Here is a 13,111-nt window from a genome sequence, read left to right as displayed (position 1 = left end):
CGTGCAGCATAACTTCCGCGGGAGGCGTGGCTCGCGGTGATTGACAGCGGGGCGTGCATTATTAACTCCGCGGAGAGGCGTGGCTCACGGTGAGTGACAGCGGGGCGTGCAGCATAACTTCCGCGGGAGGCGTGGCTCGCGGTGAGTGACAGCGGGGCGTGCCGAGCGTTGAAGCCGGATTGGCACGGGGAGGGGCGGGGTTTGCTGTATAACGGACGCTGATTGGGTGCGGTTCGTTGATTGACGGCGGGTGTGTTGTTTGCGCGCGGCGCGGCGGAGGCGGGGCCGTGTCCGGGCCCGGGGGCTCGGGGGGCTCTGAGGGGACCCTGAGGGGGCTCTGAGGGGACACCGAGGGGACGCCGAGGGGACAGCGGCGCCATGAGGCTGCTGCGGTGCCTCGGGAAGCGCGCGGCGCTGGCCGGCGTCCCCACCTACATCGAGCACTTCAGCAAGTTCTCGCCGTCGCCGCTCTCCATGAAGCAGTTTCTGGACTTCGGTAAATAAAGGAAACCCCCCCGGCCCAGCCCCGGGACCCCCACCCTGCTCCGGCACGGGGACACCCCTCGTGTCCCCTCAGCCCGCCCTCGGCGGGGACACCGGTGTGGGGGCGGTGCTTGGGGAGGGAGCTCCGTGGGTACCCCCGGGAATTCCCGAGCTCCTTTCCCAGGAATTCCCTCCCACACCCCCCCCGGTAAGCCCTGACCCCCTCCCCAGGGAGTTTCTCCCCTCCCCACCCCGTAAATCTGGGGGCTGTCGGGGCTGCCCCCCCTCAGTGGGTGTGTGGGTAACCCTGACCCCACAAATATCCCGTTGTTATTGGGGTGAGGGGATTTAACGGCACCCCCCGGGTGAATAAGTGGGGTTGGAACGTGGTTTCCTCATCGGCCACTTTTGGGGGTGTCTCCTCTGCGCCCCAGACCCCCTCATTTGGGCACATCCTGACAGCCCCACTGTGAAGGACCCCCGGCCCTGCACCTGCCTGGCCCCCACAGCTGGGACCCCCCGATGTCCCCAGGGATGGGGATGTCACCCCATGGCTGTCACCCAGCCTGGCCCTGCTCCCAGACAGGGGTTTGGGGCTGCACTCTGGGTCCCCCCAACTCCATCCCGGTGTCCCTTGTCCCCAGGGATCTGCCCCTCCCGGCCTTTGGGTTCTGCTGTGCCCCCCCTGCACAGCTCCTGCTTGGGGACCCCTCTCTGTGTCCCTGGGGACCCTTGGGCCTGCTCTGGTCCTGGTGCTGGCCCAGCTCCTTCTCCCCTCCCAGCTGCACTCGGGGGTCTCCCAGCCCAGTTTGGGCTCTTCTGGGTTGCCCACTCAGTGGGCTGAGCCCTGTCCCCTCCCTCAGCCCTCCCTGTCCCCCCCCCGGTGTCCCCAAACCCCTCACACCCTCCCTAACCGAGCAGGACCCGCTGCTGTCCCCTGTCCCCGCTGCCAGAGGGGTGGCTCTGGGGGTCTCACCCGTGTCCCCCCCGTGTCCCTGTGTGTCCCCAGGCTCCAGCAATGCCTGTGAGAAGACCTCGTTCGCCTTCCTGCGCCAGGAGCTGCCCGTGCGCCTCTCCAACATCATGAAGGAGATCAACCTGCTCCCGGACCGGGTGCTGCGCACGCCCTCCGTGCAGCTGGTGCAGAGCTGGTCAGTGTGGCACCTGAGGGGACATGGGGACACTGCCATGGGGCTGCTGGCACTGCCACCCCCGCTCCTGGGCAGCTGGCGCTGGGACATGCTGCTGGGGGTGCCACCACTGCCACGGGTCCCCTCACTCATCTGGGGTCCCACTGCCACGGGTCCCCTCGTTGTCACCCTCCTGGGTCCCCTGCACAGCTCCTGTTGCTGCCTCAGCTGCTGTCACCACCCCCGAGGGTTCTGCTGTCACCTCACTGTGTGTGCCACAGCTGTCACCAGCTGTCCTCCCCTGCTGGCATGGGAGGGACACAGGGAGGGGTGACAGGCAGGGCACTCCCCAGCTGGTGCCACCCCTTGGGTGACACAGTCCACTCCCGTGCCAGAGGGGTGTCCCCAGCAAGCAGGGGGGACACCAGTGTCACCTGCTCCCCGAATGGGCCAGGCCACAGGATGTCCCTGTCCTGAGTGGGTCTGAGTGTCCCTTTAAGTGCCGTGTCCCCGTGGCAGTGCCAGCAGTGTGACCCTTCTCTTGGCCACCACGTGACACGTTGTTTGTCCAGTGTCCTGGGCCGCTGCCAGCAGGATCTGGCCGTGCCAGGGGGTCAGGCCATGCCAGGGGGTCTGGCTGTGCCACCCCCATCACAGCCCCAACCCCATCACAGGGGCCGTGTCCCCAGCTGTCCCCAAGTGCCAGCAATGCAGTGGGACAGTGATCCCTGGTGCAGCAGATTTTGGGGTGGGGGCCTGGGCTGAGGGGTGCTGACCCCTGGCCCTGTGTGGTGTCACCTGGGCTGTCCTCTCAGTTTGGGGTGCCAGCTGTGGGTGTCCCCCCAGGTACGTGCAGAGCCTGCTGGACATCATGGAATTCCATGACAGGGACCCCGAGGACCAAGCCACGCTGAGACAGTGAGTCAGGAGTGTCCTTGTCCCCATTCCCGGGGTGTCACCTCCTCCCTGAGCCGCGCTGGTGTCACCCAGGGCCACCCCAAGCACCCCCACTCCGGTGCCACCGGAGCCACTCCGGGTTTTCCAGCGCCCCCGGCTCGCGGGGAATCCCGGCCTGGATCGGGGCTGTGCCCGGAGCGGTGTCCCCAGCGCTGGCCCTGTCGCTGTCCCCAGGTTCACCAACGCGCTGGTGACGATCCGGAACCGGCACAATGACGTTGTCCCCACCATGGCCCAGGGGGTGATCGAGTACAAGGAGACGTACGGGGACGATCCCGTGTCCAACCAGAACATCCAGTACTTCCTGGACCGCTTCTACCTGAGCCGCATCTCCATCCGCATGCTCCTCAACCAGCACAGTGAGGGGCTGGGGGCTGCCTGCCCTGGGGGGTCCTGAACCCCCTGAGTGTCCCCAGGGGTCTGTCATGAGGGTCCCCACCAACCCCAGGGGTCTGTCATGAGGGTCCCCACCAACCCCAAGGTCCCCACCAACCCCAGGGGTCTGTGCTAAGGGTCCCCACCAACCCTAGGGGTCCCCACCAGCCCCAGGGGTCTGTTCTAAAGGTCCCCATCAACCCCAGAGATCTGTCCTGAGGGTCCCCATCAACCCCAGGGGTCTGTCCTGAGGGTCCCCATCAACCCCAGGGGTCTGTCATGAGGGTCCCCACCAACCCTAGGGGTCTGTCATGAGGGTCCCCACCAACCTCAGGGATCCCCCCAACCCCAGGGGTCTGTCATGAGGGTCCCCACCAACCCCAGGGGTCTGTGCTAAGGGTCCCCACCAACCCTAGGGGTCCCCACCAGCCCCAGGGGTCTGTTCTAAGGGTACCTATCAACCCCAGGGATCTGTCCTGAGGGTCCCCATCAACCCCAGGGGTCTGTCATGAGGGTCCCCACCAACCCTAGGAGTCCATCCCAATGGTCCCCATCAACCCTGAGGGTCTCCACCAACCCCAGGGGTCTCTCCCAAGGATCCTCCCAGCCCCAGGGAGCTCCCCAAGGTTGTCCCTGCTCAGAGGGTCCTCTCCTAACCCCAGGAGTCTGTCCTGAAGGTCCCCATCACCACTGGGTGCCCCAGAATGTCCCCACCAGCTCCAGGGGTGCATCCTGAAGGTCCCCACCAACTCCAGGGATCTGTCCTGAGCGTCCTCACCAACCCCAAGGGTCCATCCTGAGGGTCCCCGCTAACCCCAGGGATCCTGTCTTGGTTGGGCATCTCCCCGGTGTCAGACGTTTCCCCCCACAGCCCCTGGGTGCCCTGGGGGTGTCCCTGGGGTGTCCCCAGCTCGTTGTCCCCTCCCCAGCCCTGCTCTTCGATGGCAGCACCAACCCCGCGCACCCCAAACACATCGGGAGCATCGACCCCCACTGCAACGTGGCCAACGTGGTGAGAGGTTGGTGGGGTCGGGGGGGGTCTGGGGTCCCACCCCACAGCACTGGGGGCAGTTTGGGGGTGGGGGGTGCTTGAAAGCCCCCCCCCCCCCGGCACCACTCATGTCACAGGTTTGGGGTGACCTCAGCCACACTGTCCCCTGAGCTATGCAGTCGCTGCAGGAGACCCCAGGAACGGGGAGTGTTTGGGGGTGGGGGGACCTCAAAGTCTGCCCCTGTTGGTCCTGGGGGTGCTGAGCCCTCTGTCCCCCCCTTTGCCAGATGCCTACAACATGGCCAAGCTGCTGTGTGACAAATACTACATGGCCTCACCTGAGCTGGAGATCGAGGAGGTCAACGGTGAGGGGACAGAGGCAGTGAGGGGACAGTGACAGTGAGGGGACAGTGGGGGCCTGGGCAGGGGGATCATGGGTGGCTCCATTGGGGTTGCGGGTTCTCAGGTGGCTCCTTTGGGGTTGGGGGCTTTCAGGTGCCTCCTTTAGGGCTGGGGACCCTGGGGCAGGGGGATTTTTATGTGGCTCATTCTGGGGTGAGGGTCCCCATTCCAGGAGTTCTCAGCTCCTTTAGGGTTGGGGCATACTTGGCTTATCTAGGTTTGGGGGTCCCTGTGGTGGGGGGTTCTCGGGTGACCCATTTAGGGCTGGGACAGGTTTGGGGTCAGGATTGTCCCCACCAATCCAGTGTCCCCTCACCCAGCCTGCAACGCGGAGCAGCCCGTGAGCATCGTCTACGTCCCGTCCCACCTGTACCACATGCTCTTCGAGCTCTTCAAGGTAGCCCAGACTTTTGGGGGGGTCTGGGGGGGCTCTGGGGGACCCCCTGACCCCCCCCTGGGGCTCTGTGTCCCCAGAATGCCATGAGAGCCACGGTGGAGAGCCACGAGAACAGCCCCCGGCTGCCGGCCATCAGGGTGATGGTGGCCCTGGGCCAGGAGGACCTGTCCATCCGGGTGAGGGACCCCTGCCCACCCTGGGGAGGGACCCCAGCCCACCCTGGGGGATGGCAGAGTGTGGGGAGGGGGCATGGGGATGTGGTTGTCACCTGCTCTGGTGTCCCCAGATGAGCGACAGGGGCATGGGGGTGCCCCTGAGGAAGATCGAGCGGCTCTTCAGCTACATGTACTCGACAGCCCCCACCCCCCAGCTGGGCTCCGGGGGGGCCCCCCTGGTACGTGACCCCCCCCCCAGGGGTGGGGGGGCTTCGTGGGGAGGGGGAGAGGGAAAGGGCGCTGCAATTCAGGAGGGTTGGGGGCGTTTTAGGGGGCTGGAGTGGCTTGGGGATTGTTTGGGGTTGTTTGGGGACCTGGAGTGCCAGGAGGTGCTTTGGGGGGTGACATGGGGAGGTTTGGGGGTGGCTGGAGTGGCCTTGGCAGTGTTTTGGGGTGGGGGATTGGGGTGGGCTGGAGTGGCACTGGGAGGTTTGGGCTTGGCCTGGCACCTTTTGGGGACATTTGGTGGTGTGGGGGTGCTTGGAAGTGTCACAGGGACACTTTGGTAGGCTTGGATGTGATGAGGGAACCTTTGGGGTGGCATGGTGACCCTTCAGGGTGGAATGGGGACACTTAGAGGTGGCAGTGGGAACCTTTATGGTGGCATGGGGACACTTCAGGGGGGCATGGGGACACTTAGGGGTGGCAGTGGGATCCTTTGGAGCGTCATGGGGACACTTTGGGGTGGCAGGGGGATCCTTTAGGGTGGCATAGGAAGACTTTGGCCTGGCAGGGTGCCCCTGTGGCCATTCTGGACCCCTTTGACAATGCCACCATGCCCGCTGGCAGTCTCAGCGGCACTCCTGGCACTCCTGGGGCACTGTGGGGAGGCCGGGGGTGCTCTGTGGGTGCTCCCCCAGCCCTTGGGGACCCCCCACCCCAATTCCCTGACCCCCCAGGCCGGCTTTGGCTACGGGCTGCCCATCTCCCGCCTCTACGCCAAGTACTTCCAGGGGGACCTGCAGCTCTTCTCCATGGAGGGCTTCGGCACCGACGCCGTCATCTACCTGAAGGTGGGTGCCTGTCCCCAGACTGACCCCGGGGGGCACTCGGGACCCTCGCTGAGCCCCCCGTGCCCCCCAGGCGCTGTCCACGGACTCGGTGGAGCGGCTGCCCGTGTACAACAAGTCGGCGTGGCGGCACTACCAGGCCAGCCAGGAGGGCGGGGACTGGTGCGTGCCCAGCACCGAGCCCAAGAACACCTCCACCTACCGCGTGCCCTGAGCCCCCCCGGGGACCCCCGGGCACAGGGACGCCTCAGCTGCACCCGTGAGGAGTCCCTGAGTGCCCTGGGGTGGTTGGCATCCCGGTTCTTTGGGTTCTTTGGGGAGTGTGGGATGTGGGTGTGTCCTGGTGTCCCCGCCTTGGTGGCACTTGGGGATGGAGCTGAGGGGGTTGGAGCAGTGCCTGTTGTTCCCTCACTGCCCCCCAAAGCTCCCACCTGCCTCAGGGGTGCCCCCATCCCAGCAAGGGACTGCTCCTGTCCCAGTAGGACCAGCAGCACTTCCCCGCAGCTCTAATGGGGAGGGGGGACCTGAGCCCCCCCTCCCTCCCTCCCTCCCTCCCCATGTTCCTGTCCCTGCTCCCCCTCTGTTATTGCACTACTGAGCTGTCCCCACCCCCTCACTTGCTGTGTCAACCCCCCCTCCCATTCCCCAAATTCCCCCAGACCCCTCCCCACTGTCAATAAATTGGATGTCGACTGAACCCCTGTGGTGTTTGGGGTCCTGGTGCCTCAGTTTCCCCCCTCCAGCCTTGGGAGGGGGCTGAGCCTTCAGTCCCGCGGTGGCACTTGGGGACAGGGGGAGCTGCTCTGTGCCCCCAGTCAGGTGACGCCGGTCACTCCAGTTTGCACTGGCCCTTGATACCCTTTTATTTCCTGGGGTGGCCTCGGGGGGCCGCGTTGGGGGCTGTGGGGGGGGCGGGGTTCACTCCCTGCCCCCCATTTGGGGGTGCCCGTGTGTGAGGGGGGGTCGGGCTGTGCCCTGTCCCCTCCTGTGCCAGGGGTGCGGGTGGGGAGGGGCTGGGACCCCTCGGGGTGGTGACAGGGGGGTGGCAGGACGGGCTGGGGGTGTCCCAGTGCCCTCTGCATCCCGAAAGGGGCCGGGCCGGTGTCCCTTGGCCGTGGCCCGCGTGTGTCCCGGGGGGCTGTGAGTGGGGATGGGGTGCGGGACCCCCCGGTTTTCAGCTCCGCCGCTGCTCCTGCTCCGCCTTTTTCTTGTTCTTGTCGCGCTGCTTGTCCGCCTTGTCCCGGGCCTTGCGCTCCCGCTCGGCCGCCACGCTCAGCTCCTTCAACCGCCGCTTGAGCACCGCGCGGTCCTGCGAGCTGCCCACGCCCAGCGCCTGCGGCACCGCGGGCTGGCACGGGCACCCCGCGACGGAGCCTCCCCGGACAGCGGCTCCTTGGGGTGCCCACAACGCCCGTGCCTCCCTTGGCATCCCCAGAACCGCCCATGCCTCCCTTGGGGTGCCCACAACGCCCGTGCCTCCCTTGGCATCCCCAGAACCGCCCGTGCCTCCCTTGGGATCGTCCCTTGGGGTGTCCGGGCATCCCGACCCATGGAGAGGCCAACTCGGACAATGGGGTTTGGGTACCCATGGAAACCCAGTTTGGGGCACTTTGACCCATCCCAGACCTTCCTGCCCCACGGAATTCCCCTTTGGGGTACCCAGAACCATCCCAGCCCTTCCTGCCCCATGGAATTGGGGAATCCCAAACCCTCCCAGACCTTCTTGCCCCATGCAATTGGAATACCCCAACCCATCCCAGACCTTCCTGCTCCACGGACTCCCTCCTTTGGGGTACATTGAACCCTCCCAGCCCTTCCTGCCCCATGGAATTGGGGCACCCCAGACCACCCCAGCCCTTCCTTTCCAAGGGAATTGGGGCACCCTGAACCCTCCCAGACCTTCCTGCCCACAGAATTGGGGCACCCCAGACCATACCAGTCCTTCTTGCCCAATGGAAATGGGGAACCCCAAACCCTCCCAGGCCTTCCTGCCCCTGGCACACCCCGACCCCTCCCAGCCCTTCCTGCCCCACACAATCCCCCCCCTGGAGCACCCCGAGCCTCTCTCCCTCCATCTTTCGGGGTCCCTGGAGTCCCCCCGGCCCCGCACCTTGAGCTTGGCCCCATCGAGGAGCAGCAGGTGGGGCCCGTCCACGCCGCGCTCGGCGAATTCCCGCACGTAGCGCTCCAGGCCCAGGCTCTGCAGCCACTGCCCCACCTGGCCGCACGTCCAGCCCGCGGCCGCGCCCGCCGGCTCCTCCAGCAGCTGCGCACGGGGGTCAGCCGGGGGTCCCCGGGCCACCGGGGTGGGCACAGCCCCGGCCCCGCGCCCCCCGCGCCGCTCTCACCTCGTCCGAGGACTGCGACAGCGTGTGGTACGGGTACGAGCACTTGGGGGGGCCCGGCAGGCGCGGGCTGGCGCTGGATGGGGGCGAGTCCTCGCTCAGCTCCGAGTCCTGAGCAGCGGGAGGAGCAGGAGCAGGGATGGGACTCCAGAGCCACCCCAGCAACCTCCAGAGCCACCCCAGTGACCCCCAGTGACACCTGAGCCACCCTGGTGACACCCAGAGCCACCCCACTGCCGCCAGAGCCACCCCAGTGACACCCAGAGCCACCCCAGAGGCACCCCACAGCCCTCAGTTGGCTGCCAGCCCCCTCAAAGCGTTGATTCCCCTAAAGCCACCCCAACCCTAAATGCTTTTGGACACCCCAATTCCTGTCCTGACTCTACAGGGCTCTGACACCCCCACAAACCCCCCTGGCCCTGTGGGGCTTCGAGTCCTCTCCCTAACCCTATGGGGCTTTGGCTCTGTCCCCAGAGCTGGTGTCACCCCCTCTCTCAGAGCCCATGGGGTCCCCAGGCCCGTCCCCATGCCAGGGCTCACCTGTGAGGCGGATTTGGGGGGGCTGAGCCCCTCGTGCCGGGGGGAGCCCGCGGGGGACGCGGGGCCAGGCGAGCCCCGGGCGCTGTCCGAGAACCAGGAGAAGGGCAGGAATGGGGACCCCGAGGGGCGGCCGGGGCCCTCTGACACGTCCCTGGGGACACAGAAGGGTCAGGGGTGTCCCCAGGCTGTCCCCAGGTGTCCCCACGTGTCCCCCTGTCCCGGGGCAGTCCCTCACCTGCTGCCCATGGACAGGCGGTTGCTGCTCTTCTCCTTGCGGCTCTTCCCAGAGGATGCCCGGCGCAGGGTCACCCTGGGGACAGGGGTGGTGACCTGATGGCTGGGGCACCAGGACCCCCTCTATCTTTCTGTCCGTCCGTCCATCCATCCATCCATCCACCCATCCATCCATCCATCCATCCATCCATCCATCCATCCATCCATCCATCATCCATCCATCCATCCATCCATCCATCCATCCATCCATCCATCCACCCATCCATCCATCCATCCACCCATCCATCCATCCATCCATCCATCCATCCATCCATCCATCCATCCATCCATCATCCATCCATCCATCCCTGTCCCTCCCCCCTGCCCAGGCCGAGCTCTCACCCCAAATCCAAGAATTTCCTCCTCGTTTTCTTATCGAGGCCCACAGTCGGGCTGGCGGGAGAGGGGGGGCTCATGTCCCGGCTGTCATCTGCAGGGGTGGCACCGGGCTGTCACCCTCTGTCCCCCCCAGGTGTCCCCAGGGTCTGGGGGGTCTCACCTTTGCTGTGTTGCCGGGGCCGGGAGTGGCGGCGGGCGAAGCCGGGGGAGCTGTCGGAGCTGGGGCAGGACTGGGGTGCGGGGGACCCCGAGAGCCCCTCCTGGGATGGGGTGTTGGTGAGGGGCCGGTAGCGGCTGAGGGGGGGCGTGGGGGCCGGGGGGTCCCCCAGGCCAGGCCGTGCCACCCCCGGCTCGAAGGAGAAGCCGTCGGTGCGGGAGAAGGGCGAGGGGGCCGGGGGGCTGCCCTCGCCCTCGGTGCCCTGCAGGGGCACGGGCAGGGGTCAGAGCCCCTGTCCCCCAGACCACCTTCCCTGCCCCCAGTCCTCCAACCCATCCTTGGTGTCCATGGTGCCCCCAGGCCTGTCCCTGGGATGCCTGGTGTCCCCAATCTCTGTGACATCTCCAGTCCTTGATGTTCCCCCAAGTCCATCCCTGATGGCCCCAGTCCCTGTGACCCCCCAGACCTGGTGTCCTCTGACACTGTCCCTGGTGTCCCCAGCCCCTGTGACCCCCCAGCTCCTTGCCCCCTGAGTCCATCCCTGGTGTCCCCAGCCCCTGTGACCCCCCAGCTCCTTGCCCCCTGAGTCCATCCCTGGTGTCCCCAACCCCTCTGAGCCCCCAGCCTCAGTGTCCCCAGTGTCCCCAGCCCCTGTCCCGTCTCACCGCGGCCTCGGGCCCCTCGTCGCCCTCGGTGGAGCTGGCGCTGTCGCGCAGGCGGGAGCGCGAGGGCCGCTGGCGGCGGCCGCGGGCCAGGAGCCGGGCACGGGCCTTGTGCAGGCTGCTGTCCAAACGTGGCGTCTCTGGAACCACAGCGGTAAAATCTGCCCGTGACAGAGACACCGGGGCAGAGAGACGGACGGACGGATGGACACGCGGACAGACAGCGGGACGGCGTGGGGTGGGAGAGAGCGGGAAAGTGGGGGTGGACATGGAGGGATGGATGGATGATGGATGGATGATGGATGGATGGATGGATGGATGGATGGATGGATGGATGCATGGATGATGGATGGATGGATGATGGATGGATGGATGGATGGATGATGGATGGATGGATGGATGATGGATGATGGATGGATGGATGGATGGATGGATGGATGGATGATGGATGGATGATGGATGGATGGATGGATGGATGGATGGATGGATGGATGGATGATGGATGGATGATGGATGGATGATGGATGGATGGATGGATGGATGGATGGATGGATGGATGGATGATGGATGGATGGATGGATGGATGGATGGATGGATGATGGATGGATGGATGGACGGATGGATGCATGGAGGGATGATGGATGGATGGATGGATGGATGGATGGATGGATGGATGGACAAATGGATGGATGGATGATGGATGGAGGGAAGGATGGATCCATGGATGGATCCATGGACAGACAGATGGGAGATGGAGGGAGGGATGAGCAGGGACAAAGGGACAGGGAAGCGTTCGAGGCAGGTGGACAGACAGGGAAGGCCAGCCCAGCGGAGAGGGGACAGAGGGACAGAGGGACAGAGGGACAGAGGGACAGAGGGACAGGGACAGGGCAGGAGAGCCAAAGGGCAGGTGGGCAGTCCCAGGAAGACAGGAGAGGGCACAAGGAGAGGGGAGCATTGGGGACATGGATGGGGCACCCCGGTGGGGCGGGACAGGGGACAGGGGGACAGAGAGAAGTGTTCAAAGAGATGGCCCAGCACGGGGACAGAGGAGTGGGTGACCCTGAGGACAGAGTGTCCCCGTCACCCAGGGGGGACACGCTTTGCCCAGGTGCCACCGGGATCCCCCCAATATCCCCACCCTGCACCCCAACCCCATCCAAGGTCCCTGTGTCCCCTGGTCCCTGTCACCCCCTGCACACCCCTGTGCCCCCTGACCCCCATTCCTGAGTGCCCTGGATGTGTCCCCATGTCCTTGTCACCCCACACCCCGTGTGTGTCCCCATGTCCCCTTCCCCACGCACATCCCCGTGTCCCCAAGCCCACATTGTCCCCAAGCCCGGACACAGGAGGACACTGAGGGTGGGTGGGGACCCACGGGTGGCTCTGCACCCCCAGGGGGGCTCTGCACCCCAGGCCCCCCCTGGAACAGGAACTCACCAAAAACCTCCTCCGTGTCCTGCAGCTTGGAGACCGACATGGTGGGACAGGGCTGGGGACAGAGGGGACATCAGGGGAGGGACAGGGCTGGGGACAGAGGGGACATCAGGGGAGGGACCAGCCCCTCTGTGCCTCCCATGGGAAGGGGATCCCCGCTGCAGAGCGGCCGGGAAGGGGTTAAACCCCCCCCGCCCCCGGTGTTCGGGGAGTCTCGGGCGGGGCGGGGGCTCCTCGGGACTCGGAGGCATCGGGGGGGGGGGGGTGGGAACCAGCCCCGGGAGGGGCCGGTACCGGCGCGGGGGGAGAGGCTGGACCGGGAATGGTGTCCCTGGGTGGGGCTGGACCGGGAATGCCGGACCGGGAATGAGTCTGGACCGGGAATATCGAACCGAGGGGATGGGGATGTCCCGGGGGACGGGAGCTACCGGGAACGTAACGGGGATGTGGCTGTACCGGGGCTGTACCGTGACTATACCGAGGCTGTACCGGGGCTCTACCGAGTCTATTCCGGGGCTGTACCGGGGCTGTACCGTGACTATACCGAGGCTGTACCGGGGCCGTACCGGGGCTGGGGCTGTACCGTGACTATACCGGGGCTGTACCGGGGCCGCTGTCCGGGGGTGACGCCCTGCCCGATCCCCCCCTCCCCACTCACCCGCGCTCCTCGGGCATCCTGCTCGGCCCCGCTCGCCTCCCGCCGGGCCGGGCTCGGGGCCGGGCTCGGGGCCGGTGGGAGCGGAGGGCGCTGCCGAGCCGCCCCGCCGGGCCGGGGGCCGCGGGGGGGGCACAGGAACCCGGAAACGGCGGGGGCGGCGGGGGCGGGGTCTGCCCCGCCCGGAACGAGCCCGGGGCTGAACGGACACCGGGGATGGGGACACCGGGACCCGGGGGACCGCGAACGCGAGCCCGGTGCTGAACGGACAGCGCCGGGGGGCACCGAGGGCACGGCCACGCCGGGCACGAAGGGACGCGCGTCGGTGCTGAAGGGACAGCGACCGGCGGGACACGGGCACGGCCACGGCGCTGCCACCAGCGTCCCCATCGTCCCCAGTGTCCCCGAGTGTCCCCCAGTGTCCACCGGCCACGGGGATCCTCCCAGTGCGCCCCCGCAGCGTGCCCAGCTCCCGCAGTGCCCCCCAGTCCTTCCCAGTGTCCCCCATCCTGCCCATTCCCCTCTGGCCCCCACCCCAAATCACTCCCAGTCCTTCCCAGTGTCCCCCATCCTGCCCATTCCCCATTGCCCCCACCCCAAATCACTCCCAGTCCTTCCCAACCCTCCCAGTGCCTCCCAGTTCCCCCCCATCCTTCCCAATCCCCCAATCCTTCTCACCCTCCCCCGTGCCCCCCACCCCTTCCTACCACCCTAAATAATTCCCCACATCCCCCCCAACCTCC

General features: G+C 66.6%; 2 protein-coding genes across 2 annotated transcripts; one reads left to right on the top strand and one right to left on the bottom strand.

Annotated features, from left to right (window-relative positions):
* Positions 1–343: 343 nt before the first annotated feature.
* On the top strand, positions 344–6,631 carry PDK2 (pyruvate dehydrogenase kinase 2). Its single transcript, XM_058820404.1, has 11 exons — positions 344–496; positions 1,493–1,634; positions 2,460–2,531; positions 2,745–2,929; positions 3,875–3,964; positions 4,224–4,301; positions 4,659–4,735; positions 4,813–4,911; positions 5,022–5,129; positions 5,850–5,963; positions 6,034–6,631. Exons 1-11 carry the CDS (start codon positions 379–381, stop codon positions 6,172–6,174), a joined length of 1,224 nt encoding a protein of 407 aa, XP_058676387.1. The 5' UTR covers positions 344–378; the 3' UTR covers positions 6,175–6,631.
* A 447-nt stretch (positions 6,632–7,078) lies between these two features.
* Positions 7,079–11,756, bottom strand: SAMD14 (sterile alpha motif domain containing 14). Its single transcript, XM_058820410.1, has 9 exons — positions 11,717–11,756; positions 10,280–10,416; positions 9,618–9,876; positions 9,461–9,548; positions 9,081–9,155; positions 8,846–8,996; positions 8,309–8,416; positions 8,071–8,226; positions 7,079–7,293 (listed from the first exon to the last, which is right to left on the bottom strand). The coding sequence occupies exons 1-9, from the start codon at positions 11,754–11,756 to the stop codon at positions 7,135–7,137; spliced, it is 1,173 nt and encodes a 390-aa protein (XP_058676393.1). The 3' UTR covers positions 7,079–7,134.
* Between the last annotated feature and the right edge of the window lie 1,355 nt (positions 11,757–13,111).

Source organism: Ammospiza caudacuta, chromosome 27, assembly GCF_027887145.1.
Source record: "Ammospiza caudacuta isolate bAmmCau1 chromosome 27, bAmmCau1.pri, whole genome shotgun sequence".
Classification (NCBI taxonomy): Eukaryota; Metazoa; Chordata; class Aves; order Passeriformes; family Passerellidae; genus Ammospiza; species Ammospiza caudacuta.
This window is presented reverse-complemented; position numbering and strand designations above follow the sequence as displayed.